At 46.2% G+C, this 27,441-nt stretch overlaps 9 protein-coding genes across 9 annotated transcripts; 3 read left to right on the forward strand and 6 right to left on the reverse strand.

Annotated features, from left to right (window-relative positions):
- Positions 1 to 502: 502 nt before the first annotated feature.
- EYB26_006655 (uncharacterized protein) lies at positions 503 to 1,432 on the reverse strand (the record flags this gene model as incomplete). Its single annotated transcript, XM_054265931.1, has 1 exon — positions 503 to 1,432. One exon carries the CDS (start codon positions 1,430 to 1,432, stop codon positions 503 to 505), a length of 930 nt encoding a protein of 309 aa, XP_054121906.1.
- Positions 1,433 to 2,476: 1,044 nt separating this feature from the next.
- Positions 2,477 to 3,406, forward strand: EYB26_006656 (uncharacterized protein; the record flags this gene model as incomplete). The annotated part of the gene is made up of 1 exon (XM_054265932.1): positions 2,477 to 3,406. One exon carries the CDS (start codon positions 2,477 to 2,479, stop codon positions 3,404 to 3,406), a length of 930 nt encoding a protein of 309 aa, XP_054121907.1.
- Positions 3,407 to 4,107: 701 nt separating this feature from the next.
- On the reverse strand, positions 4,108 to 5,775 carry EYB26_006657 (uncharacterized protein; the record flags this gene model as incomplete). The annotated part of the gene is made up of 2 exons (XM_054265933.1): positions 4,108 to 5,044; positions 5,129 to 5,775. 2 exons carry the CDS (start codon positions 5,773 to 5,775, stop codon positions 4,108 to 4,110), a joined length of 1,584 nt encoding a protein of 527 aa, XP_054121908.1.
- A 1,428-nt stretch (positions 5,776 to 7,203) lies between these two features.
- Positions 7,204 to 11,382, forward strand: EYB26_006658 (uncharacterized protein; the record flags this gene model as incomplete). Its single annotated transcript, XM_054265934.1, has 1 exon — positions 7,204 to 11,382. The coding sequence occupies one exon, from the start codon at positions 7,204 to 7,206 to the stop codon at positions 11,380 to 11,382; it is 4,179 nt and encodes a 1,392-aa protein (XP_054121909.1).
- A 552-nt stretch (positions 11,383 to 11,934) lies between these two features.
- On the reverse strand, positions 11,935 to 13,283 carry EYB26_006659 (uncharacterized protein; the record flags this gene model as incomplete). The annotated part of the gene is made up of 4 exons (XM_054265935.1): positions 11,935 to 12,009; positions 12,078 to 12,151; positions 12,213 to 13,199; positions 13,265 to 13,283. The coding sequence occupies 4 exons, from the start codon at positions 13,281 to 13,283 to the stop codon at positions 11,935 to 11,937; spliced, it is 1,155 nt and encodes a 384-aa protein (XP_054121910.1).
- Positions 13,284 to 13,963: 680 nt separating this feature from the next.
- Positions 13,964 to 16,656, reverse strand: EYB26_006660 (uncharacterized protein; the record flags this gene model as incomplete). The annotated part of the gene is made up of 5 exons (XM_054265936.1): positions 13,964 to 13,986; positions 14,040 to 14,115; positions 14,168 to 15,083; positions 15,150 to 15,631; positions 15,709 to 16,656. 5 exons carry the CDS (start codon positions 16,654 to 16,656, stop codon positions 13,964 to 13,966), a joined length of 2,445 nt encoding a protein of 814 aa, XP_054121911.1.
- A 966-nt stretch (positions 16,657 to 17,622) lies between these two features.
- EYB26_006661 (uncharacterized protein) lies at positions 17,623 to 20,549 on the forward strand (the record flags this gene model as incomplete). Its single annotated transcript, XM_054265937.1, has 22 exons — positions 17,623 to 17,667; positions 17,776 to 17,799; positions 17,927 to 18,050; positions 18,103 to 18,135; positions 18,185 to 18,224; positions 18,284 to 18,292; positions 18,347 to 18,411; positions 18,464 to 18,588; positions 18,639 to 18,711; positions 18,772 to 18,800; positions 18,854 to 19,241; positions 19,299 to 19,330; positions 19,384 to 19,460; positions 19,508 to 19,551; positions 19,611 to 19,639; positions 19,693 to 19,707; positions 19,772 to 19,783; positions 19,844 to 19,885; positions 19,953 to 20,126; positions 20,184 to 20,336; positions 20,395 to 20,453; positions 20,513 to 20,549. 22 exons carry the CDS (start codon positions 17,623 to 17,625, stop codon positions 20,547 to 20,549), a joined length of 1,629 nt encoding a protein of 542 aa, XP_054121912.1.
- Positions 20,550 to 21,073: 524 nt separating this feature from the next.
- EYB26_006662 (uncharacterized protein) lies at positions 21,074 to 23,510 on the reverse strand (the record flags this gene model as incomplete). The annotated part of the gene is made up of 9 exons (XM_054265938.1): positions 21,074 to 21,667; positions 21,731 to 21,837; positions 21,894 to 21,989; positions 22,044 to 22,154; positions 22,211 to 22,609; positions 22,803 to 22,815; positions 22,903 to 23,167; positions 23,256 to 23,338; positions 23,394 to 23,510. The coding sequence occupies 9 exons, from the start codon at positions 23,508 to 23,510 to the stop codon at positions 21,074 to 21,076; spliced, it is 1,785 nt and encodes a 594-aa protein (XP_054121913.1).
- Positions 23,511 to 25,218: 1,708 nt separating this feature from the next.
- EYB26_006663 (uncharacterized protein) lies at positions 25,219 to 27,206 on the reverse strand (the record flags this gene model as incomplete). Its single annotated transcript, XM_054265939.1, has 3 exons — positions 25,219 to 26,539; positions 26,611 to 26,650; positions 26,708 to 27,206. 3 exons carry the CDS (start codon positions 27,204 to 27,206, stop codon positions 25,219 to 25,221), a joined length of 1,860 nt encoding a protein of 619 aa, XP_054121914.1.
- Between the last annotated feature and the right edge of the window lie 235 nt (positions 27,207 to 27,441).

A 27,441-nucleotide genomic window follows, 5' to 3' on the forward strand; every position in this document is an offset into this window, starting at 1 on the left:
GTAGTATTTGGAGGATCTGTGAGAGTGCCCGCTGTCGGATTGCTCATCGCATCACCTCTCGCCATGAACCACTACAGTTGTTTCGCTGAAGTCTCATCTTACCTCTACTAAAACACTTACATCTCCGACGGGAATCCGACAACAGGCCACGGCGCTGATTCCCAGTGGTTTGTTCGGCGTTGAAAGACCGCGTAGTACAACATGGCTACGACAAGCCTCGATTGGTCAAGACACCAGTTGATAGTCCCCCGTAAACACCGCAACTATATGCCACGATATATGCGCATGATCGGGATAGCCAAGGTGATTCCGCTGTGTCGATTGATATGATGGCACGCATTAGACCGGACGCCCAACCATGTCTGGGCTGATATGGTGCGTAAATGTTGGTAGAAATTGCACGTGTCTGGTCGTGAAATATATATATATGCATGTATGTATGTTGAACACGGAGCAGATCTCCAATGACGAGACCGCAACTCAGCAGTTAGCTTCATGGCAGTCATGAACCCGGGGACCGAGAGGCCGATCCATTGAGTTGACTTTTGATACGCGCAGTGCGCTTGAAATTATACAAATCCTTCCTCCGAATCGGGATATCGCCGTATTTCTTCTCGAGCTCCGCCAGCACTTTTCTCGCCGGCACCTTCGAATTAAACATGGTAATGATCTCATTCTTGATCTCCGGCGACAAAAACAACTGCCTCTGCTTGGCATGCTCTGCAGCATCTTCCGACAGAGGATGATTATGCACATCAGACACCATGGTCGCCTTCCACGACCCTTCATCTCCGGGCTTAATCTGAAATCGGAATGGACATGAAACTTTCCTCGTTGGACGGGTATAACGACGTCGACGATCAGCCTCAGTGACTTGGTGACTGTTCTTGTATGCTCCACCGCGATCGCAGCCGAGCGTCACGCTCCGGACATATCCCAAGGCGGTTTTGTTGGAGCGCTGGATGACGATACCGTAGCCTTGTTTGTGTTTTGCGAGCCAGCGGTTGATTTCGTCGGCGACGTCCCTGTAGCCCATTTGCATAGGATACATTGTCATGGATGGCAGGGAACCTCGAGTTTGAGGTTCATCGTCGGAGATAGTTGGCATCGCGTTGTTTGAGAACGGGTTTGTGTAGTCATCCTCCGAGTCGCTGCACAGCGAGTCCGAGTCGCTTGCTTCTCCGGCTGGTCGCAATTGCTTTCGAGTCGTGTTCTGTGTCGGTCGGAATTGGCCTTGGAGCGCGTTCTGTGCTTCTGCTATCTTAGCTGATGCCTTTGAATTGCGGAATATAGGGGTGTCGGTCTTGTTTCGAAACGATGGCTTGTTCAAATAAGGTCTGAAGTCGAATGACGTCGAGTCTGAGGTTTGCATTGAAGGCCCTGGGGCCGGGTCTAATGCCCATTTGAATATGCATGACCTGAAATCCGCCATTTCCAATTCCGCGACGCGGTCAATTGAACGACGAGGTAGGTAAGCCTCTAAGTTGGGTGGTTTGAAAATAAATCAAACCCCAAACGCGTTGAAAGATAAATGATTTGGTGGAATTGCGCCTTACCTGATTAGGGTTAGCATCGTTGATATCATTCTTTCTTAGGGTTATCTTCAAAAGTTCACACGAGACGTCCGGCTATCCACTTCTAGGCCATGAGTGCCCTATCTGAATCGATATGAAACAGTGAATGATCCATAATAGTTACTTGGCATCCACTTGTTGTACTACGCAGTAATATGGATTGACTTGCGGGATATCGCGATGAATCAATCCTTACACTTAAATTAAGAAGCACTTTATCAAACGCCTGATGCGCTTGTTCCGCATCATCACAATCACAATTAATCCTAACAACGTGTGATACGCCAGCATACCATAGTATAACTAGTTAAGTTACGTTAGTAAGATAAGACCTGCTGACAACGCTCAACCGAAGCGAGCTGGAACACATCAGGACAGTCCTACGACAAGGATTCTTCGAAGGTGTTCATGTCCACAGTCGCTGGCGGCGGCAAGGTGGAAACTATACCGTACCAGTAGGGTTTCTGCTCGGTACGACGGATCCGGGAGCCCTCAATTGGCCGGGATGGACGTCGCAGATACGGTAACACTAACCCCCATTGCGAGTAAGATCAATAGAGCATGTCTTGCCTTACTTGGCAGATCATGGTACCGCAGAAATGTTTTTCGTTCTTCGCATGGACTACAGAGTATGTTTTATCAGTGATATGGCTGCCTACATATAGTACGTGGCGCCTACGTAACTTAACTAAACTCTTAGTTTGCTTATGGCCAGTCTTGGCAGCGGTTCAGTCGACTCTTGATCGACGGGGTAGATAAGGACTTCCTCCCTCACCAATATTTCCCCTTTCCCCAAACTTCAATCGATCAAGCTCCTTTCTACGTCCTCTCAACCTCCTCTATCAGTTCGATCGCCAACCCGTGAGCCGGCAGCGAGCGCTGCTGCTGGCACTACCGCCATCATGCAGTTCGGCAAATCAGTTGGAACAGCGTGCAGTACCTTCGCTATAACCAATATCGACGACCTCTTCGTCCTCGTAACTTTCTTCGCCGAAGCAACCACCAGCACCACCCTCTCCCCCCTCAAGATCACCATCGGCCAATTCCTCGGCTTCACGATAATCGTAATCATCAGCATGATCGGGTTTGGCGTCTCGCTCGCCATTCCCTCTGAACCGATTGGCTTCCTCGGTCTCTTGCCTATATTGCTCGGAGTATGGAAATTACTCGAGGTTGTCTTCCCTCCTGAGGAGGAAGAAGAAGGAGCAGCGGCAGGATCGAGGATTGCGAGTATGAAGAGCATATTCAAAGTCGCGGCTATCACCGTGATGAATGGGGGAGACAATATCGGAACATACGTTCCTCTGTTTTCGCAAGCAAAGGGCGCAGAGATAGCGGTTTATGTGGTTGTGTACTACATCCTGCTCGGCGTGTGGTGCTTGGCGGCATGGTTGTTAATGGGGCAGAAGTATGTTCTACGGTTGGCGGAGAAGTATATCGCCTGGGTGATTCCGTTCCTCTACATGGGCCTCGGGATTTACATCACCGTCAAGTCGGACTGCTACCCGTGGTCTATCGAACATATTGATAACCGGTTCTTGGCGAACCCGGGGGAGACTATTATGGCTATTATTTCTGCCGCGGTGCTTTCGGCGGCCATCGGAACGATGCTTTGGGTTAAGTTGCGGAAGAAGGCACTACAGTCTGAGTCTGCCCAGCAGATGACCGATGCTGAGGATCCGCTGGATAAGAATGCAAGCCCTCCTTTAGATCGCGCGGTTGATGATGATGCACATGCAGACAGCGACACGATTGGCATAGTAGGGGTAGATAATATATTACCAGTGGACGATACACTTCGCAAGGGTGGGAACAAGGATCAACAAACCTAAAAGCATTTGCTCTTCACGAACACCTACAGTATAATCATTCCAAAACCCAAACCGTGTCTGCGAAGCTACAACCAATCATGGAATAGCGGAAGCACACGGTGAGGCAGACCGATAGAAGTCGTTTGCCATCAGGTTCTTTCAGTACGTATGACCACGGGCTGGTGCTCGTTTGAGATTTTGAGGACCACTTGGAAGCAGGTTCTTCCTATATAAAGTGATGGGATATTCCAGTAAAGTATAAAAACTATAGATTTAAGTAATTATAATTACACTGAGCCTAGTCGGCCGTTGGACAAAACGGCGAGCCCATCTGCGACTACCGTCATTCCTTCGATATTGGGAGTTGGTAGTCTAGTTTGGTATCCGGTGGGACGAGTTCAGCTGGCCTCCTGGTACATGGAGGATGCTGTCAAATGTATCCATTGATGCATTCTTGGTATGAGAAATGATTATCTACATGATTCTTGTATCTCTACACTTGAGCATCAAGTGATGTAACAAGCATATATGAGTATAAGTTTTTGATTGGATATATCAGTCAATTTGAGGCCTTGGTTCACAAATCCTGAAACTAGGGCTTGATAAAGTACATAAATCTATAGGACGTGTTTCTCTATCGTAAAAAGAAGAGTCTATATCAATGTACGCTTCTCAAATAAACACCATGTAGAAAGTCTGATAGCGCTGTTCGTAAACCATGATCAATAGATGTAGACAAACTCATCATTCTTCCGGTCCGTCAAATCCGCAAACGCATTGTCGCCAATGTCGTCGTTTTCAGTGGACTCGTTGTTCTCCTCAATGTCATGATAATGTTGCTGCATAGAGTGGTCCACCAATTTGGCCGGCTTGCCGTTCTGAACACGCTTTCTCTCCTGCAACTTATTGAGGAATAAGAGATTAGCCCATTGGATGATGATAACTGCAACCAGCGATGAAAATATAGCAAGACAGCCCCGAACACCAGGGTGATAGGCTGGTGCATCTTTTGAGTTGAAGAGCAGAGGGCCGACAATGTTCCCGGCGCTGCTAGCAGCATTGTATGCGCTTGAGATGAAAGATCGCTTGGTTGTTCCACCAGTGTTACCAACAATCCATGAGATTACAAGCGGGTTACCTCCGTACAAGAATGCCAAAAGGTAGTATCCTACCAACAGTGGACCTTGGTTTCCCGAGTGAGGGATCACATAAAGCATAGCTAACCCTGCAACAACAGGAAGCATCAATCCTACCAACACCGCACCCTTGAGATGCGCTTTCTGCGCAAGCCAACAGCTAAGCAGGATGACAATGCACTGCAATGCACCAAACGGCATGCTCATCAAGCTGCTCTTCTCGGCGTTGAAACCGAAGCCGGAGAGAATGGTAGGTCCGAAGACGTTTGTGACGCTGGCGCCAACATTGAGCATCATGCTCATGGCTACAAATAGCCAGGTTTTCGGCTCGAGGACTGCTTCCAATACGTGATCCCATTTGAACTCGCGAGTGCCAGCGCCGGTTTGGTTGGCACGTAGGCGCTCGATGGCTATGACTTTTTCTTCCTCGTCTAGGAATCGAGCGGATGGGATGTCGTTGTCCAGGAGAATATAGATTAGTGGCACTGAAGCGACGGTTAAGAGTCCGACAAATAAAAAGATGCTTTAAACAAGTTAGCAATCAATCAGTACACCCCGTGAAAGTTCGTTTCGGCGATAAAAATGGACAGATAAACTAAATACTTACATTTGCCATGACTTTAGAATGTCGGAGTGGATATGGGAAAGACCGACACTCAGTCCAGCTGCGAAGATATTTGCCAGTCCATTCGTTCCATACCACGCAGCCACTCTGACAGGTTGTTCCGCTCTCCTGTACCACTGGGCAGTAATCATACTAAACAGCGGAAGACATCCGGCTTCAAACAGACCCAGGAAGAAGCGAGTAGCCATTAAACCGCTAAAGTTTGTGCACGCTGCCATGCATGTCTGCGCAATGCCCCAGCCCAGAACGAGTATGGGCATCAGGATTCGGTGCGGAACACGAACAATAAGATATGATGAGAATGGCTGCCATGCTAACTGCGCAATTGAAGAAATCGAACCGATGAGCGAGTATTGGTTGCCAGTGAGTCCGGTATCCGTCTTCAAACCGAATGTGGCTCCATAACCCAGGACAGTCTTGTCCAGGATTTGCAAGAAATAAACCCAGATGAGAACGACGAGGATAGTCCTGTCGGTCTTCCGACAGATTCGCCTGGACTCGGCTTCTGTGATGATTATTCTTGGAGGATGTGTAATGCTTGGTTTCATGAGATCATTGTCAACCATTTCATGTGCAGTGGAACTCTCCACGTGTAGAGCGCCGGGTTCTGGGTTCTTGTGATCCGTCATCTTCTATAGATTATATTGAAACCATGCAGGAGCGACAAAGGAGTTTTAAGATATGAAGAAATACGGTATGGTTACTTGAGAACGCTGCAAGGGAGGTGAGAAATATAAGAGAAGAAAATCTGAAAACTTCCTACCAGTGACTATTTAAACCTGTATATATCGACTTCTCCACGCTTTCAGTATTCAAACAGGAATTATGGAGTAGACGTTGAGAAGAAGCAAAGCCCGTGGGGTATCGCCAATCGTAGTCGGGGGGTGAGAAATTCAATTGCCGACGAGCGAAACCTCGTCATGACTCTCGCTTGTGCGCTTGCGTCCCACACCCAGCTAACCCTAAAGATAACGAAAATATGGAGATTAGAGGGTACAATCCCCATAAAATTCGAACCCCGACGTCCTGAATTCAATACCCGACGTGGAGACTCCAGAAAACCCCCACACATCGAAAGGATTGCATGTCGGTTTGTTCCGCTCACGTTGATCCTGCTTCGATAGATTTAGGGTTCCAAGGTTGGTTTTGATAGCAGGACGATCATATGAAAAGCTACACAGGACGCACACATACTGTAAGAATAAGCATCAGAACGCCATAACTCCAAACGTCGACCTCGTGCCAGCTGAACTTTCTGCTTGAAAACGTCGGCTATTGACAAGCGCAAGTGGGCATTCTCAACAATAAACTTTCGGCCAATGTCCAATCATGCAATACACATTGATGGGTTTCTATTCGTGGCGTTCAAAGTACGTAGTTTTGAGTCTTTTGACCATCGTGCTTTCCTCGGGTTTGTTATGCCGATGCCGATGCCCGATCGGATGTACGGAATACCATTGATATGATACAGCCGTAGCCCTAGTTTGACTCGAGACTCCGATATATTTCTGGCGCTTTGGAGCATTGAATCTTCGGTCTTGCTCTTAAAATCTGGGTTGGAACTATTCCGGCGACGGAAGGGTTCGCAGAACAACAGCATTTTATCAGTATGAAACTAGATCTATCCAATAATACCCTCAGCCCAGCCTCTGTCCCCTGCAGGATACAAAACTGGTGATGGACGCATCAGCCTCATAAGGTTTTTTTGCAAATGCTATATTATTGGGACATAAACACAACGCGAGCTATTTCCCAGTGAGGTGGAATGAAATCCGTGACCTGTGCTCAGCCGCATTTCCTGCGCACCGTAGACTATTTTGCGCGGGTTTGATTGGATGCATCTCGCCTTTGAGGATGACAGATCTATCGAGCCTTAGGGGCTATGCTCCTGTCAGCCTCATGAGGTGGCAGGGCTACCCCAACGTTGATGCCTTCGCAGAATTTTCGTCCGTATAACAGAATAGATGGATAGATGTTAATTCACGCGATTCCTGGCTTGGTACTCTACCTCGTGTTTTCAAATATTAATTCACTTCAATGTCTTTAAGCGCTGAGATATGGCCGAAGCAATCGGACTACTGACTGGCCTGATCGGAGGCTGCGATGTTATTTTACGTGCCTCGACTGCGATAGTTGCCTATATCTCAGACATCAAGGATGCGCCCAAGGATATCAAAAACCTTAGGGATGAGATAGAAAACCTCGAAGCAATTGTTTCTGCGGTACGAGGTTTTTTCCAATCACCGAAAGCGAGTCGGCAGGAGTTCGTCGCCTCTTCACCCATTACGTCCATTGTCCAACAATGTGAAAGCTTTGTCACGGAGCTCAAGGAAAAATTCGAGGTTGACGCGAGTAAACCAAAAGCGCTATGGGTCTTGGGATCAAAGGAGCGGTATCGTTCAGCCCTTCAAGATGCAAACCGCTACACGGGCATATTTCAGCTCGGTCTGAGTCTTAGCGGCTGGGGGCTTCTTTCCAAGTCATCTGAAGAAGCCATGGATGAGATGAAAGGTATTCGCAAAGACCTTCAGAAAGTGATAAGAATAATAGAACCTATCGATGAGATGAAAGCGGACGTCAAAGAGTGGAAGGATCATGTCAAGCTTATCGAAGGGGCGATGGAATTCTGCAAAAGAACGACTGGGGATACCGATGCAGTTCTGACAGTCGAACAAGTCTTAATGAGAAAAAATGAGGAATATCTGGCAAAGATTCGGACGCGTGAGAAGGAAGGGCTTTTAAACTTCATCTCAGAAGACAACTTCCTTAACAAACACCTTGATGTTGTCAAGGTCCGGCACAAAAATACGGGTTTGTGGATCCTAGAGAAGCCCTCATTCAGAAACTGGTTCCAAACGCCCTCAGATCACAAGTCTCTAGAAGGATCAAGGATACACTCCACTCTTTGGTGCCATGGTGCGCCTGGAGCTGGGAAGACGGTGATATTTAGTAGAATGGTTGATTACATGAAACAGCAACAGAGCAGCCTAGATATTGTCGTTACGGCGGTCTATTTGAGTCATAACAATCCATCAATGCATCATGTCGATCGCATTTTGCCAGGTCTGGTCAGGCAAATTTCGGAGGCATTATACGATGGTCATGATAATGTTAAGTCATGGGTGAGGGAGCTCATGCTGCTTTGCAAGGGTCCACCGGAAAGAAGTCTGTCGCCAAATGATTACATCGACTTGCTCCAGAAATTGACGACCACTGGTAAGACCTTGATTGTTTGTTTCGACGGACTCGACGAACTTCCAGAGAATCACCGAAGGCAACTACTGCAAAACATAGTGACAATGGCACGCTTGCCCAGAATCAAACTGCTCCTTATGTCCAGGTCAAATTTCAACATAGGTAGCCTACCATGTCGAGAGCTTCAGATCTCTGCCCGCGACTTTGACCTCCGAGAATTTCTGACTTTCGAATTTAATGAAATCCACGGATTGATGGTTCAAAACAGTCCTGTAGAAAAGGCGAACAATCTTCACAGGCTTGTGATTGACAGAATCATCGCAACTTCAAAAGGCATGTTTCTTCTCGCAAGCCTCCAGGTGCGCCAACTTGAAACAGCTACCTCTATTCGAGAAATTGAAGACGTTCTTAGTGAACTACCAGAGGAACTAGAAGGACAATATCAGAGTTATGTCGCTCGTATCAAATCAGGACCCCGTGCAAAGCTGGCTATGAATGCTCTGAGGTGGGTTACGTTTGCATATCGTCCTTTAACCCCAGACGAACTGGTTGAGGCCCTCGCTGTACGATATGGGGATTCCGATCAAGATGAAACTGGATTTACCGGTATTGGGACAATTATAGAAGCTTGTGGGGGGTTGATTGCGTTTGACCGGAACACAAATGATGTTCGACTTGTCCACGAGACACTGCGAGAACATCTAGAAAAACACCAAGTTGAGCTGTTCAAAACCACTCATCTGTCGATCTTGGCGATTATCGCGACTTACTTGAAGTTCAAGCCTTTTGGGGAGTCATGCTCTCCGATGACGGATAAGCATTGGTTTGAATTACGGCACATTTTAAAAAAGTACAAGCTGGCGGAATACTGTTTTCGACACTGGGACTATCATGTCAAGCAAGCTGGAATACCGGCATTGCCTGTTGCACTTCAGATTTCAGAAACAATATCAACATCTGAAATCCTTTTGCAGTTTGTCACATTGTTGCGGTTACTACCTTCTCCTGCATTTGAAGCAGGACAATTTACACCGCTGCACGTCGCGGCCCTGTGGAAAATAGTGGCCTTGATACCAGTGATCATGAGAAGGAGCCCCTCCACGCTGAACAAAAAGTCATCTTATGGCTTTACGCCGCTTCATGTGGCCTCTACAACGGGGGACTACTGTTTTGTTGAAGAATGCATCAAGTTCGGGGCAGACATTCATGCTCACGATAACCAAGGCAGAATGCCCATTCACCACGCAGCGGCATTTGGAAATTCGGCACTACTTCCCCTTTTGTTAAAAGCGAATGGTGTCGTCTCACCTATCTCTGGCGAGACTACAAAGGATTACCATATGAGTCCACTCCACGTAGCCATTTCGAATAGGCACCTGGAATTCGCCGAAGGTCTACTACAACATGGAGCTGACCCAAATGCTACAATTGTTTCGACGGGCCAGACAACACTCCACTATGCATACCAGTTCTGCCCCAGCGCAGTGATTCCGCTTCTTGATTATGGAGCTGCATTGACGGCTAGCTCAATTAATGGTCGGACATGCCTGCATTGGGCGTGTCTGGCGGGTAGTATCTCCCTAACTATGCGTCAAGTTCTCCAAGACCAATCGGCAGAGTCTCGAGATTCAGAAAACCGTACACCTCTTCATATTCTATCAAGTGCGAGACAGGCAGATATTGATACAGCGAGATGGCTTGTAAAACTCGGGTCGAATATCAGTTCTAAGGACAAGGATGGAATGACGCCTTTGCACGTTGCCCTTCGCGCACAAAATTTTGAGTTGGCCGATTTCCTGGTTACGAAGGGGTGTGAAATTGATACTGCGAGCACGGATGGCGATATGCCAGTCTTGATAGCGGCACGAGATAACCACTGCCCGGAGAGCTTACTCATGAAGATCGCATGTACACTCAGTCGGCCTGGCCGGGATACCTTGCTTCATCTAGCTGTCCGCCGCCAAAATGCGGATGAAGTATCCGGTCTATTAAAGTGCAAGCTTGACGTAAACGCTCAAGATCGCCGTGGTGAAACGCCACTTCTTAGCGCGGCCCGTCTCCATCGTGTCAAAAGATATTCTACTATGGGAAGATCCCGGTCTGACATCGTCAGTCTCCTTCTGTCTAGCGGGGCAGATCCTGACGCGCAATCCCAGGGGGGGTTGACACCAATTCAGATAGCAGTGATACGAAATTCATCGCAATTGCTGGCCCAGATGCTGGGATCCGAATCAACCACAAACTATGGGAAGAGCGACATATTGCCGAATGGCACATCATTATTGCACTATGCTGCTATGTTCTCCGTACCGTGTTTTGAAATCCTTTTTGTACATACAACCAAATTCTCTCCACTAGCTGATCACTCTACTCTACTAGTTGACTTGATCTATCAGCTACAGGGCTCTGAATCATCAATCATCCAGAATGAAAAGTTTGGAGTAACGACTGAGCCGCCGTCGAGTCTCGACAAAGGTTACCGGATACCTGGAGGTCATCAAAGTCTCGAGCTGGAAGATGAGCCCACCATTTGTCAAACCTTATTATCCCACTGCATGCCCTGTGAAAGGTTTGTCTCACTTTGCGAAAAGATATGCATTGTGGCAAGTGCTATGCCCGACGACCAGCGATTGGAGATCTTGATCGACACATCTGTAGACGAATGGTACGAACGGATTACGCAAGCAGCCAGCCAGGATGCCATGCCCGATATGGCCTTGACACCATGTCAAAGGGTGGCAAGACGAGCATATGAAGCAATGACTCAACCCAGTCGTGGGTTTTCAGACAGCATAAACATTGCAAACAACGCAGAGAATTTTACATGGGAAGACGGCGTATCATTGTTGAACGATAGGAAGAGGTCTAGTCGTTTGGATTTCAAAAACAGAAGCAGGTTCAGCTTGAGGCCTGTATTTGGGGAGGAATCGCGTATAGATGGCCGACGACCTACGATGCACGGCATCATGTTTTCTGGAAGACAACTTAAACATATTGACAGGAATCGTGAGCGGACAAATATGAGCCTTCTCAGAAGATAGGTAAACAGTTTCCCGGATATAAATAGTTTTACAACGCAGCTTCAACCAAGATCATTCAGCATGTTCTGTAGCGGTGATACATGGGCCAATCTTGTTCCTAAGTTCTTCTATCAATGTGTGCGTGTTAATTCATGGTTATAGTACTTGATGCTGATCGACACGAACTATTCTTTATTTCAATTGCAGGAGAGTGGAGATTTCTCCAAATATGTCGTCGTTAGGGAATGTAGATATTTTGCCTTAAATTAGAGTGCAAGTTTTTGTTTCCTGCTTGTCAGAAATGTTTAAAGATCGTAAAAGTTTTTAGTTTGCAGAGTCTACTAAGCTATGACTATAGTCTTAGGGCTTTATGGCTTGGAAACGCTGGAATGTTACACATTCAGAGCGTAACCGTATAATATTTGGTTACAGAACATTATCATAGTGTAGCAAAGGCCTAGAATATGGGGATGATCAAGGAACTTGTTCCCCTACATGTCTACCGCCACGAAATTTGAGTTGTCATGATAAAACTCTCAGTACTGATTTTGTCAAGACGAGAACCTGGAGTTACTATACTGACACTTGAGCACCCTGGAGTCCAGATGGACCCTTATAGAGTTGTTGCTCTATTATAGATGTATTGACCTATAGATTTTATTTGTCAGTAACCGTGATGTCCACAAAGACAGAAACCATTTAGAAGAACGACTTACGTGTTGAAGACCTAGATCCGCTACGTTTCTCACACCCAACAACCGCATACAAGTTCTTATTTCGTCCGCCATAACTATCAAATCGGGTCAACAGTTGGGAATCAATAGAAATTCGGCTTGGAATATGGAACTCACTTTCAATTGTCCTCTCAACTCCACGAACCCCTCCAGCACCAAGTCCCCAGAATACTGATCGACCAATACCGACACCTTTCGCACCCAAACATATCGCTTTTACAACATCTGTACCCCTGCGAATTCCTCCATCAACTAGAACATCCACTTTGTCAAATACCTCCGGGCAGTATTTGCGGATTTCCAATAATGTATAAATTGACGGAGGAGCGGTGTCAAGTACACGGCCGGCATGGTTCGACAGTATGATACTCTTCACTTGAGGAAATTGAGAAGCGATATACGCATCTTCATGTGTTTGTACGCCTTTCAGAACAATAGGTAGTTCTGTGTGTTGCGTAACCCATTCCAGTGTATCTTTCCAAGTCAGATCATACGCCGGTCCAGAAATTGATGCAACGGCAGGTTTGAGTCGTGACGTGTTCTCAATTTTGTCTTCTGCTTCTCTTCTACCACCTTCTTTCCCCCCAAGCTCATGTTTCCCTGGAACTGGCTCATCAAGTGTCAAAACAAGACATTTGATTGCTTTCAGCTTATTGATTCGTTCCAGCACTACTTCACTTTCTTTCCGGTCTTGTTGAACATAAAGCTGGAATCCATGACTTTGATCTGGACCAGCATCGACAATCTCTTCGGGAGTCATAGAAGCATTATTTGAGATTATGTGCATAATGCCTAATTCCCGACATGCCTGAGTGATGCCTGCCTCTCCAGCAGGATGGAATCGTCGGGCCATTGCCATGGGGGAAATGAAAATCGGGAGTCCTGAGAGCTGTCCCATTATTTGCGTGGATAAGTCGCATTTGCCAACGTCGACAAAGATGCGGGGACGCAACAGAATGGACTTGTAGGCTTCTGCGTCCAGACGTTTGGAGATGAGATCTCCTGAAGCGGCAAAGTTGAATGCCCATGCTTCTTTGCTGATTAGCCGCGTGGCTAGTTCTTCGATCTCATCTAGGCTTTTCAACGCTTCCAGCGACGGATATTCTGGATGGTTTGATTCAATTTCTGCTTTCTCTTTTTTGGGGTTACAGTTTTGTTGATTTGCTTACCTTCAAAAACTTCACCCATGATGGTAATATATATAGTAGATTGACTGCGTTAACGAACGCTGGATTGCACTTCAATGAAACGGATGTAGCATAGAAGAGAATTAACATAGAAATATTAAGTCTTCAGCATAGTCAGTGTACATACGACATGTCATCTATTTGTACCTTGCAAGGTTGGTAGTCAATTGACAACAAAAATTGTGGTGTCGGCTATTGACCGTTGTTCTCAAGTTCAATAACCGACGAAACATTATTATGTACATTTTACCCTTCCCCGAACGCATTTTTCCCCAGACATGAGACCAACAGATTAAAAGTAGAAAAAGTAAATATCCACAATGTTCGATTATGGATATATTTGAGGGCGTTTTGCTATCTATCTGAAGCCCATATTGGGGCCTGTATTTAGGCCGGTATTAGAGCACGGCACGTCCTGAAGCCTAGATTTATTTGTTAATAGGTTGGGACACGTGCTTGTTGGATGTGTTGGTAAAAAATCGACTGGAAAGTGGCTAACTATTTAATCAGAAGTAAACATACAATACAACATTTACATATGCCCGAATGTAATTCCTATGGAATCCCAATTATGGTTTCAACATAGCTAACTATAGACTGTCATACTAGAGCTCTGACATATCCGAGCAGGAAAAGCATTTAATATGACAGCATTTCGGACAGTATGGATATTTTGCAAATTCAGAACAATTGCAACATCGCCACTGTGTATCATACGCATTAGATGTAGTTCTAGAATTCCCATCCATGCTAATACCGAAGTGTGCACTCGTGTCTCTAGAAGAGGATGCCGTTAAAGCCGATAATGCAACAAGGATGGGAATTGGAGTCAGCTGATAAAGCATATTAGAACTTTCTTTGATTCAGTTCGGTGATGTATCTCACCAGATATGATTCAGTAGCCCTATCGTGAAGATGACTGGCCGTATATGCCGATGATAACGAAGGGGTGATCCGCCTATCTGCATTCTCATGTTTAAAAGGCAAAGGTCTCACTGAGGGAAGAGGAGGTTCTTCGAAGCCTATATTATCTGTATTCGGTCCTGTACTTCGAGCCAACTTCGAATCGTCACCAATATCTGGCATGTCGTTTTTGAAAATCCAAACCTTTGAATGTTCGCACCGAGGACACAATTCTTCTTTATTTTGACTGCGTGAGCCCATATCTCTTCCCTGGATTAAGGATGAAATATCACAAAGTTGTGGTTCATTGTTGTGATTCAGTGACATGCCAAACATAGTAGTAGCAATTGACCCAATCACTGCACCCAGAAGCGAAGCAGTCCACGTAGTGATCCAACTGGACATATTTCCTGTTGCATCCTTCTCCGTCAATTGTCTGATTAGTTCTTCGATTTCGTTTGTGGCCATCCACGACGACTTGAGTGATTCGTGGATGGTTACGAAAGACTGCTTGTGAAGCTCCAACAAGCCTTTCAGTTCCGAGTCATTTGAAGGGTTTTCCATTTGGCCGATTAACGTATCGAGTATAATTCCAGTGCTTCTATGTAACTCCTGCCGAAGAACTTCAATTGCAAAAATCATCTCCTTACTCCTCAACCCACCAGTGCGGACTTTCCTGCTTCTGGTACGTAGTATTGGGGAAATGCCTTGCTTTGTGGAGTCAGCGCCAAATTGCATTGCCTTCTCATACTTCTGCCGTGATTTGAGACTTTCTATATTCAAACCAAGCTTTGTATTATCAATGCTGTTCAGGGCCTGAATGAACTTTGCGGCTACATTGGCTGCATCCGGCTCCATAACCGGTATTTCATGCCTAATTACCTTGACAACATTTTCGCTTTTTGGAACCACGTTAGACTCCGTTCAAACCAAACTCAAATCCAACCAAAACAGGCTTACTTACAGGCCATGTAACCACAGAAGTGTATGAACCAGTTTTAGAGAGTGGCTAATCGCGTCCTTTAACTCCATTATCTTTCCAAATAATTTTTTACCTTCAAAAGACCAGTTTTTGCTCTCCGGATCTCCATTTGATTTCGATATTTGCGAGCTGACAGTGGGATAGTATACTTCCAAAAAGTGTAGAAGGCGATCCAGTGGCGATTTCATGATTTGGAGAAGACGGGTTATGTCGGTAGTAAATTGTCCACTGGGAAATTCAGACTCATATCTTTGAATATCTTTTAGAGTAGCGTCAAATTCATGCAAGAATTCCACAGCTTCCGCAAAAAGCTCGTCATCGTCGTCCTCCTCCAAAGTCTGTATCGCCTTGGCCACAGCCTGTATGCCTGTCGCTATGTACTCGTCCGACCAACCAAAGTATGGAGCGGTCATTATGCTTTCGAATGGGCAAACGCCAAGGTCGGGGAGTAGATGAAAATGGACCTTAGAGAAATACATTCCTCATTAGTAATGGTCTATGGTTTATTATCTTGTGCAAGTCTCCCCTCAATAATACCTACCATCTTATTATCCGTGACTGGGGGCTTTTTAACCTCAGTTGTAGGAACCCTAGAAAGCAACTCTTTTGCATATGCTGCCGCCATTCTTGCCGCATATCGCTGCCATGCCTTGTTCTTGTGAGAGTCAGCGTAATCGCATATTCCCCGTATGACAAGACATGGGAGGATGTTCATCAGGCCTGCTGCTTCCATCTCAAAGCATAGCACACCACCAAATTCTGAACTCACTCGATCTCTCTCAATGCCATATCTCATTACCTGACTGCCTGATGCAATAGTGCCATAGTGTATCACAGGTTCCTGATTAGCTCGTGGCTTTCTTCTCACGATCTTGTCTCTGTCACATTTCTCACAAATAGGCCCTCCAATATGACAGGAGTCTGCTTCAAAAAGGATGTCTTGACCCGGACTTTCTATTTCCGCTCTTGGCGTAGATGCATATTGCAAGACTTTGCTTTCGCCTCTTAGGTGGTTACTCCGCATTTTTGCAATGGCCTTCAGCAGAATTTGTGGAGGCGAATTTAAAAACCCTGTTCGTTGAAAGCCACCAGGAGTGTTTTTCCCAAAGTCGTATTGCACGACTCCCCCATGTCCCTTATCTGGGCGACTGACCACCACATCTCCAAGTCGAATGTCGTTCTCTACGGTTGGAACGCCACCACCCACACCGACCATGAGCCCGAATTGGATAGAGGGAAAAGTTGACTTCATTTGTGCCGCAACCGCAGCAGCTGAACCTACCCCAATCTGACCATCTGGAAGGCATGCGATAACCACCTTATGTCCACAAATAGAGCCAAGTGTGTATATATTTGTATCCAGGCCATGGACATGAGTGTCACTGTGTCTCTCGTCCAGCATGTCTTGTGCGGCGGCGAGTTCGGTAAAGAGGGCACATACCCAGCCAATGGTGTAGTCTTCAATCCGGACTGCATGTGATGCTGACATATTGATGGTACGCTGTAAATGTCGATGCTATACCTAGCTATTACACCCGAGGTAAGTACCCCAAGGTCGAGTAGTAGTCGGTATCTAAACGAGGAGGCGCGCTGATTGTGTGTGAGTGAGACACCCATGGAGAAGAACTCATCAGCCTTTTCTGACTTTCTTTTTGTTTGTTCTGTTTGTGTTTTTGCATGTGTTTTCTTTTTTTCCCCTCCTTCCGTTTCATCTGAATTCAGCCTTGCCATTGCAAACTGATCCCTGTCAAGGAGGCGGTCAAACCTTTCTGCTCCAACCAATGTAAGACTGTGTAATATTCATCCTCATTAATAATCAACCCGTAGGTTCAGCTGGTACTGGTAGATAAGACACTGGGCAGGTCAGTTGATTAATGCTCATTTTCCAGTTGATTTTGAGTAATACCATCGGGGTTGCTCCCTTCTGCATAATCGTTTCCAGATGATGACATGTTGGAAGGCCAGCACGTATCTAGTATTTGGTCCATAAACCAAAAGGGAATGGACATCTAAGAGAAATGCAGAACAGAACCGTCACACGAGAGATCTTATATCAGATAGCCCTGAAAGCATCATGATCGTTTTACTGATAAGGGTTAGAATTGCCCCTCATTGAGGAAACCCTATAATCAAGAATTATGATTCGTTCGATAAGCAATCACATGATTTCGTTATCCGATAAGTGGGAGAAATTTAAAGTGGAATTTCTTTAGTGTTCTTATTGGCCAATTCCTTAGCTCTCCTTCCCCTAAAAGGACTAGCTCCGAGTCATGAGCTTGGCATGCTGATAAGAGTCATACCCCAGAACATTTTTTTTACACAGCGCCAACCATAGTCTTTTCACTTCAAGACTAGGAGTGAGCCCACAACATTCCCTACACCTTCATTTCTACATAAGACGAACCTTGCGATTATCGTCAATACTTATCGATATTTCTCCGAAACTTCGAACATAATGTCATCCAACCTCGAGGCCGAATCGCCTCACAACAACTTCGATGTACGTATGCTACGCACAACTTGGGATCGATCACCACAGATGTGGCGTGCAGACGCAATTGATTCACACAAATGAGAAGAACGAATTGGCTGACAGTTGTTTTTATAGACTATCCTCGTCCTTGATTTTGGCGTATGTTATTTCGGCAGTTCCTTAACCCCTGTTTTCGGCCGGCCACACGACAACAAAGCGATGTTTCTACCGCACGGCTTCTGAGACCCTTTTAATGGCAAATACTAATTTCCGTCATTAATTACAGTCTCAAACCAGTCACCTTATCCTTCGCCGACTTCGTGCTCTTGGCGTCTTCGCTGAGCTGCTTCCGTGTACCACCAAGATCGCTGAGCTGACATGGAAGCCCAAAGGAATTGTGTTCTCTGGAGGTATATAATTTTATAATGCTTAGATCGGACGGAGATCTGATTGAGATACTAGGTCCCGCTTCTGTCTATGATGATGGCGCTCCCCGTAAGGTTTTCGTCTCCCCAACGCCTGTTGTACGTACTCATATATGTAGATGTTGACCCCGCTGTTTTTGACCTCGGTGTGCCCATTCTGTGAGTTTATTTTCTCTCCATTCATCAAGATTGAATATGGACTAACACATGGCATATAGTGGTATTTGGTATGACTTATTTCCTTATTGAAGCACAGTACGACGCTAATACTATCCTCCAAGCTATGGTTGCCAGGAGATCGCTTGGCGCATCAACTCAAAAAATGTTGCCCGCGGCGAGGCGCGAGGTTCGCACCCCTCCGTACACCATCTAGAATCATTTCTGACGTGGTTTTGTAGAATATGGTCACGCCGACGTCAACATCGTCAAAGTCAATAGCCATGTCGACCGGCTCTTTGCTGGCTTGGGTGATGGAATGCCCGTTTTTATGTCCCACTTCGACAAGCTAGTTAGCCTGCCTGAGGTCAGTGAATTCACTTCGGATTTCGTAACCACTCTTACTAAATTCAATAGGGCTTCGTGGTCATTGGTGCTACCAAGAACTCAGAGTACGCCGGTATCGCTCATAAGGAGAAGCCCATCTTTGGTTTGTCTTCCAAACTACCTTGTGGCTCAACAAAGAAATGTTCTAACGCAAGGTGACTAGGCGTTCAATTCCATCCTGAACTCGAACATGTTCGTTACCCCAAAACATTGCCCTTAAAACTCTCGCTGACAGTCAATTGTAGACACCCCGCGGCGTTGACGTTCTCCGCAACTTTAGCGTTGATATCTGCGGAGCCCAACCAAACTGGAAAATGGGCGACTTCGTCCAGCTCGAGATTGCTCGCATCCGTGAACTCGTTGGTCCCCGAGCACTCGTCCTTGGTGCTTGCAGTGGTGGTGTAGACAGCACTGTCGGAGCTAAATTGATGCGTGAAGCTATCGGCGACCGCTTCAAAGCTATTCTTATCGACAATGGATTCATGCGTTTGAACGAGTGCGAGGAGGTCAAGAAGACACTCGAGGAACACCTTGGCATCAATCTCACTGTTGTCAACGCTGGCGAGCTCTTCATGAGCCGTCTTGCGGGTGTTTCTGATCCCGAAAAGAAGCGCAAGATCATCGGTTCGACTTGTACGTACATTGAGATGTCTGGATTCGATTGATTTATGGGTACTAACGACGTCAAAGTCATTGATTTGTTCGAACAAGAGGCTATTAGGGTAAGTCCAACTTTATCTCACAGTATACATGTCTTTCTAACGAGATTTTCTAGATCGAGAAAGAAGCAGAGAACACCTCCAACTCCGGAAAGGTGGAATGGTTTTTGCAGGGAACCCTGTACCCTGATGTGTAAGTCATTTTGATCTTATGTTTGAATTCAAGCTAATGCATTTCAGTATCGAATCTTTGAGTTTCCGTGGTCCTTCAGCCACCATCAAGAGTAAGCGATTCAAAAGTCGTGTAGAGGATGAAGTGGATAAAAACTGACATTAGAGCCAGCTCACCACAACGTCGGTGGTCTACCTGAGGTAAGCAATACCGTCGTGCTCAACAGGAAATAACTTGACTAACTATCATGTAGCGAATGATGAATGGCGTAAGTTAAATTACACTCACAGATTTTGATTTTCACTAACATGGCTCGATTTTGACCTATTTAGCAAGGCTTGCGTGTAAGTACACCTTTCAACTCTTCATAAACGCAGAGAAGACTGACATGGCTCTTTTCACAGCTTATTGAACCTCTCAGACTTTTATTCAAAGATGAAGTGAGGGTAAGCAAAAACTTAACATCGGTAATCTCATCGTCAGTCATACCAAATACTAATAAACTTCATACAGGCAATCGGTCGCCAACTCGGCATCCACGAATCCCTCGTAAACAGACACCCCTTCCCCGGTCCCGGTATCGCCATCCGCATTCTCGGTGACTGTACCGAAGAGCGCGTTAAGATCGCCCGTCAGGCCGATCACATCTTCATCACCAAGATCAAGGAAGCCGGTCTTTACGACCAGGTAAGTCGTATCACCACACCAGCATCAACAAACGCACGCTAATTATTTCTGTTGTAGATCTCTCAAGCTTTCGCCGGTCTCGACACAAACCGTAGCGTTGGTGTTTTCGGTGACCAGCGAGTTTGGGGATACATTGTGATCCTCCGCGCCGTTCGAACCAAGGATTTCATGAGCGCAGAGGTGTTTAACTTTGATCACGCTTTCCTCGGAGTAAGTCACGTCTGGGTTATCTTCATTCTTGCACATGTAACTAACCTGTCTACCTCAGGATGTTTCTCGTACCATCTGCAACCAGGTCGAGGGAGTGTCCCGTGTCGTCTATGATCTGTAAGTAAAAGTCTCACCCTCCATTAGTTTCAAGCACCGAGCTGACATTGTCTTTCTAGAACCTCAAAGCCTCCTGGTACCATTGAGCTGGAATAAACAGCATCATGGAAAGCGGACAAACAGAAGATAAATCACTTGTCGAAATGAGCTAGAAGAAACATAGGAATTGAATTATATGGCGTTTTGGAGACTTTCTTTTGGGGAAAAAGCACATAGAGCGGGAAGGACGAGGACGGGGGTAGAAATCATTAGCGGTCTGCTGAGGAGAGATGCAGAGTATAGTATAAATTATAAGTTATAACAGAATAAAAGTTCTCAATTATCTGTTTACAAGCAGCTCTGGTGCGGATGCTGTAATTTTGGCTCTAATCTTTTGCGGTGTTCTGGTATCTTTCAACCTGGTGAGGAAATCAACCCTCTATATTTAGCCTAGAATAAGAGAATGTGTTTAGAGAATAACACCAAGCAAACCAAAAACCCTATAGCCTATTTTCATTGCAGGTTTGTATCATCACTGATCTGGGCAAATCTTATGCCTATATTCATTTGTGCCATCGTTCAACATTTTTTCTTGTTCCATAGCAAGTAAGAAACGCATCAGCGTACCACCCGATAATACCCTAGTTATAGTAGGTAACACTGTACACGCTGAAACCAATAGGTTTCTTGGAGTACATAAGCTTACCCGCACCATTGATCTCCAAATATACCCCATTAGCAGTCTGAATAGCATACTCACCACTTCCCAGGTACGTAATATTATACGTATGCGCATCCTTGGCCGAGTTGGTGAATTCGCTTCCAGTAGTGAGGTATCTGCCATCCACAGCACTGTAAATATTGAACGTAGTTCCCTCCTCGGTAAGAGCCTTGAGAACCCATCTCTGACTCTTCGCATTATGGCTTGAAGAAGCCTTGCTAGTGCTCAAAGACTGGCTGTTTCCGCCGTCGTTGGTCAGAGCGTAGCCTTTGTACTCAAATACGAGATAGTGGCCCTCAGTCATGTAGCCGCGAATACCTTTGAAGCCGTCCTCGAAGTAGAGGGAGTCTTCTTCAGTTTGGTTACCGTAGGGGATGCCGGAGATGTATTGGCTTCCGGAGCAGGAGCCCGTCCATTCGACGTGGCAGAAACCACTGTACATGCCGATTAGTTGTCCGGCGGAGTTGGCCATGGGCGTGTTTGGGGTGGGGATGATAGGGATGCTGTAGTCTGGCTGTTTGTGATATTTAGCATGGGAATTTATGCTTAGAGTGCGTGCAAGTGGCGAAGGTCTTACGTTCTCAAAATTAAAGGCGTTGACAAGGTCGGACATGTGCTCGCGGCGCCATTCGTTTAGTTGGGGTTTGACAATGTTCTTGTAACCTCTGGCGGTGAGGTATTGCTCTGAAGTTTCATTCATTAGTATAGATCACGATGTGTCGGATTTTAGAGCAACTTACCGAGGAATTGAATGATGGACGAGTGATCCGAACGTTCATTGAAGACGTGACCACCACGAGTGAATGGAGAGATGATCATGAGGGGGATACGGACCCCTTTCGACATGTTAGTAGGCTGACTTATGTTTCCTGATGGGAGGAAATGCTTACCAGGACCAGAAAAGGTGTAGCCCAAAGTTCCATGAGGATCCTCAAACCATTCACCAGCGGTGCCATTGGGAGAGATAAGGGGCATAACAGCGTCACCCCAGCCACCGCCCTCTGTCTTTATTAGCTCATTTCTTTCTATGTGACTTGCCGAAAGGTGATATACGTACCATCGTAGTTGAGGAGAATAACAGTCTCATTTCGATCTTTACCGTTAATAGCAGACCCAACAACTTGATTAATAAACCATGACGCATCAAGAGGGGTGTTAGGCGAATGCTCCTGAAGCGCACCAGGAGGGAACACCCAGCTGACTTCAGGCAAGGTTCCAGCAGCAGCGGCCTCCTTAAATGCATCAAGACCGTTTTCACCGTCAAAGGCAAGGCCACGTTCGTACAGGGTAGAATTGGTGGGTGCGTTTTGGAAGGCCTCAAAATAGAAGAGACCGTTGTTGGTGGCCCAGTTGTAGGAGTTTTGGTATGAGCGCCAGTCCACGCCGGCTTCGTCGAGATACTGGGAGAAGGCGGGCCACTTCAATGGGAGACAGTCAAGGTTAGGACCAGAGCAGGCTGTTTGAATTTGTTAGTTGAATCATGTTATCATGTATATGCTTGATGAAAACTTGCTATTGGCTTGTTGGTCGTCTAGGACGACACCACCGGCGCCAAGGGGCTGGGGACCTCCAGGCACATTAATAGATCCGGACTAATTCAGATGTGAATATGGGATCTTCCAGCATATTACTCACATCAAGATACATACCTGCCAGAACCATCTGTTTGGGTCAGTGTTGGAAGCGATACTTGCCTGAGACGGGAATATGTGAGCAGCATGATATGCCTAGGCAACGGTGGGAAAATACATGATAATGATCGGCAACAGTATAAGATTCAGCCAACGCAAAGTGATACGGAATTTCCTGACGCTTAAAGTAACCCCAAGACTGGGGAGTCGAAACCTGCGCCCAAGCATTGTTGAGGCCACCATTGAAAGATCGGTGGGTAGGAATCCAGTTGTTGGCACCGGCGCAGAGACACTGACTCTTATTGTAGTTCTCCTCTCCTCCAAGGTAGTTCAACCAGTAAGGGAGGAGGTAGTCAGCCTTGGTGGTAACGCCAGTGAGGTTCCTATAACGTGTCAGGAAGTTATGTCTTTTTGTTTTCTTATATGCACTACAACAGCATGTCATGCAGGCTCGAAAGAATCTCCACTTACTGGTACCAAACCGATTTGCCGTCAGGGTTGATCTGGACGTTTGGATCCGCAAAGCCTCGCACTCCTGACATAGTACCAAAGTACTAATCAATGTTAGAAACGCCCTCCCTCATGTAAACCAAACAGGGTTTCACTCACGTGCTGAAACGAGCGGTTCTCCATCATCAGCATGATGACATGTTTGATGTCCTTCAATGATGCCGCCGCGTTCGCGGCACTGGCAAGGACCAACAGTGCAACAAGGTTCTTCTGCATTGTGTTTTGCTAGACCGCTGCTCTATTACAGGCTAGGCACAGCTTGGCCAGACAATATTGCTGAAGGATTGAAGACCTCTACTTATACAAATATCTTGAGATGCCGATAGATGTCAGGTTCAAATTATTCAAATGATAACGTGAATAATCGAGAGGCGTCGTAAGCTTTCTGGGCGATAAAAACTTAATCGACATGTAATCCCATGGTTCCAGTTCAAGAGATCACACGTGTTACAGTCTGACGGATACTGTTGGTTCATGGACAGCGAATGCAAGCATACAAAGATCGGAATAAAAACTCTACAGTAGTATGGAGTAGTACTGTTTCTCTCCCACGTGGATTGATGATCCTAGCTCGTTTGTTCTTGAATTGTGCTGCCGTCCTAGCATCAGAAAACAGTACCAACGTTAGAACATCAATAATCAGCTAGTAAACGACAGAGGGGCTAAGCTCTCGCTCAACCAAGCTTGTGGGAGTAGCGTAATGCAATGTCATGACTCGACTGCCAATCAGACAAAGGGTCAGCCAACATAAAAGGAATGGTAGTTCTATCTCATCTTTGTCTGCTACTTTTAGATCTTGAATATCTTCGGCCTCTAGATTGGCATTCACAGGTCCCGGTCTATAATTGAATAAGAGAAGCATATATACGCAGCAACATTACAACATGTACAGGAGCCAGATGATATCGTTCGGACCACCATGGAAGTCCAACTCGAATATATGGGGTCTCCACTAACTTAGTTATCGAAGCTCCATATCTCAATGCTTATATCAGCCTCTGTAGCGTGCATTGAACGCCGCCAAGAGGTGTGTACCTATATAACAGAACCAATGGGGGGATCCCTCGTACTTCAATAACGGGCAAGTTATTGGTCAAGCCACAGGGGATTCAAGTATCGCCCCTCGATACCCTCGAGTCAGAAAAACATAAAAATCATCCGGTCACGGACCATTTCAAATGTTCTCTGAATCAGGGGATTGTCGGACAATATCCGGTTCAGATAGGCCCTCGGAATGATGACCGATTGTATTATAAACGTCTACTTTCCAAAGACAACATCAAGAGCAATCGAGTATCATCCAGGCATCGCCCCTGAAGATAGTGGTATGCAGATTAAGCATACATACATAACTTAGGTTACATTGGTGTCTGGCCCTGAGGCCTTGCAGAGGAGTTCGCATAGAGAGTGGTCACATACATAGCGTTGTAGGGTCGTACGTCCAAGTTTTACGAGAAGTCTTTTCTTTACTTTCTTAGCACTACCCAGAATTTCTCCATAATCGATTCATCCATCTTGTATGTATGTTGTTATGTTACTTCAATTTACATACAACTCTGTATTGTACAATAAATAGATCATCGCACCAAGGCGCGCATTTAGCACGGGGGAGACCATGAGTCTAGACGCTTAGTGAGTGTCAAATCCGAAGTGATCCCTTTGAAACGTGAAGCGAACATCACAATTTAACTACTACGAGCAATTTCCACTTTCGGGAATTTCCGATCACATACCTCGTTTTGGAAGGGAAAGGGAGGGTACAGCCGTACAAGGCTACCAGCCCTAAGTGAGCACTTTTTTCATTGCACGTGTAGGATCCAGTCTAGAAATCGATTCGATTGGCGCTTTTTTATTGTGTGCAGAACAAGAGGAATTGCAAACCATACTGTATCATCACCATTGCCTACCTAGGTACCTATCGAACTCATATAACTTCACAAGAAGCCGACTCCCTCAACATCTGGGCAACAACGATAAACCCACCAATGGCTGGCGCGCCAAATGACCCCAGACACAAAATATACGCAAAAAACTCTGCTATATAATTCCCAAATCCGTGCTTGATCCGGGCATTAGCCTTCCCCCTCTGTATTTTTCTCGCACTATCAACAAGCCCCGTGAAGTTTTGCACAAGTAACAGAGACAGGAAAGGCTGGAGCGGTAGGCCCATCCCTACAGCCAACCAACTCATTGTCCACGCTCGTTGAGCCACAGTGCTCGATCCAGTTTTGAATTGTGTCATGCCGCCGATGACAGCCAAGGGCAAGGCGACAATGCAGACACGTACAGCTCGAATCAGCCACTCGCCAATGGCATGATATTGCTTGGGGTTGGCGATGCTGAGGAACTTGCCGCGGCGTTCTTCTATGGTTTGGAATCGATAGCAGTTGGGGCAGATGAGTAGAGGTTTTTTATCCTTTTTATCCTTTTTGGCTTTTTTTGTCTTCTTTAAGTTCTGCTCTTCGTTGGTTTTGTGGCACTCGGATGATTGTACAGGGGCTTCCAATCCCCCTTCGTCAGCGGGAGGCGTAGTCTTCATAGCAGAAGTCGAGGAATGAGCTTCCACATGCTCGTCTTCCAGCGTCGGCGCCAGTTCATTCTTCTCGGTAGCCATTGGCTCCACTTCGCCAGCGAAGTAGATCTTCTCGCCGAGTTGAAATTCCCACCGTTCCTCTGAAGACTCTTTCAGGGCGGCAGAGAAGACAAAAGTATCTTCTACTTGAAGGTGTGTCCTTTCAAGATTTCCAATAATTCCTTGGAACTCACCTCCACGCTGTGAGGCCTCATCCATCATCTCAGTGTGAACAAGATACAAAGTTGAGTATCGAGGAGTAACCAAATTGCCCAACAGATTGACAAAGGACATGATCACATATGGTAGGACAGTAAACGAGAACGCCGCATATCCATACTTGGGAACCTGGTCGCCTCGAGATCGGTACAACCCGGTCAACGCGTAGATGATCTGGACAATCGAGACCAACGCGGACGCAAAGCTGTAAGCCGATGAAAGTTTAAATTCCGACTTTGGGAGTTGATTCTGATCTGAGCTGTCGCTCGAAACAGAGACTGGCTCGATGACAGCATTTGCGGGTACATAGGCCAGCTCGTATCCATCCGGCAGTTTGTATGTTCCGAAAACTTGATAATTGTGGCCGACAATTTCGAGGCGTGTAGAAGATGCACCTATCTGTAGCCATAATGGACTTTCCACTCTTAGCTCGATCGGATCGCGGTGTGCTTTGCTGAACGAAAAAAAAAATATTAGCTACTTCAAGTAGTCCGCAATTGTTTCACCAACTGTATCCCAACTTACAGCTCTTCGGCATATTGTTTGATCTTATCCTTATTTTTAGCTGGATATTTCAACATGTCAGCAACCTGTTACAAGTTCATCTAAAGTGTAAACGCACACATCATTTTATAAGCTTCATACTCATCATCGTCATCATCTCGCAACTCCTTGGACAAGAACGACAACGACCGAAGCGTCTCCCCCGAAATCGGTTTCCAATCCTGCGAACGAACAACCATACACAAAGCTCTCGAGCGAAGAGCTTGCTGAATCGGATCCTTATAAAAAGCCGCATGTCGCACCATAGCCAGCAGTCCGCGGCCTGCACCTGAGCTGGGCAAGAAAATCGCTAGCACCATGTTCACAATCGTTATACTGACGGGTTCGCCAGGGAACGAGATGACGGTGGCAGCGTGGGATATGTAGTTGCCCAGGAAAAAGGACGCCACGTCTATCCATGTCGTCGGCGTACACCAGACGTTTGTATTTGGGTCATAGGTCACACCTGGGGGGAGAGTGACGGTATCGCGGGCTGGGAGGACGGCGGCCCACGCTCCGTATACGAGCGCGAGTAGGGCCAGGATGTATGTCCTAGGGATGAAAAATGAGTATGCCATGGTCGCAAATATAGGCGACAAGCACAGATCTAGCGGACGACATGAACTGGTTGTTGGACAGTGAAGTTATCGTGTGTTTTTACTATTGTCAAAACACGGCTGTCACAATAACTCAGGAGAAAATGCGATCATCGCAGGTGCGGCTGAAGTCAGCTCGAATTCTACATGCATTGAACTATTCCAGGAACCAATCATACAATGGTTGATGCACAATCTAAGCTAGATATAGTTAGGT

The sequence above is a fragment of the Talaromyces marneffei genome, chromosome 5 (assembly GCF_009556855.1).
Source record: "Talaromyces marneffei chromosome 5, complete sequence".
Taxonomy (NCBI): Eukaryota; Fungi; Ascomycota; class Eurotiomycetes; order Eurotiales; family Trichocomaceae; genus Talaromyces; species Talaromyces marneffei.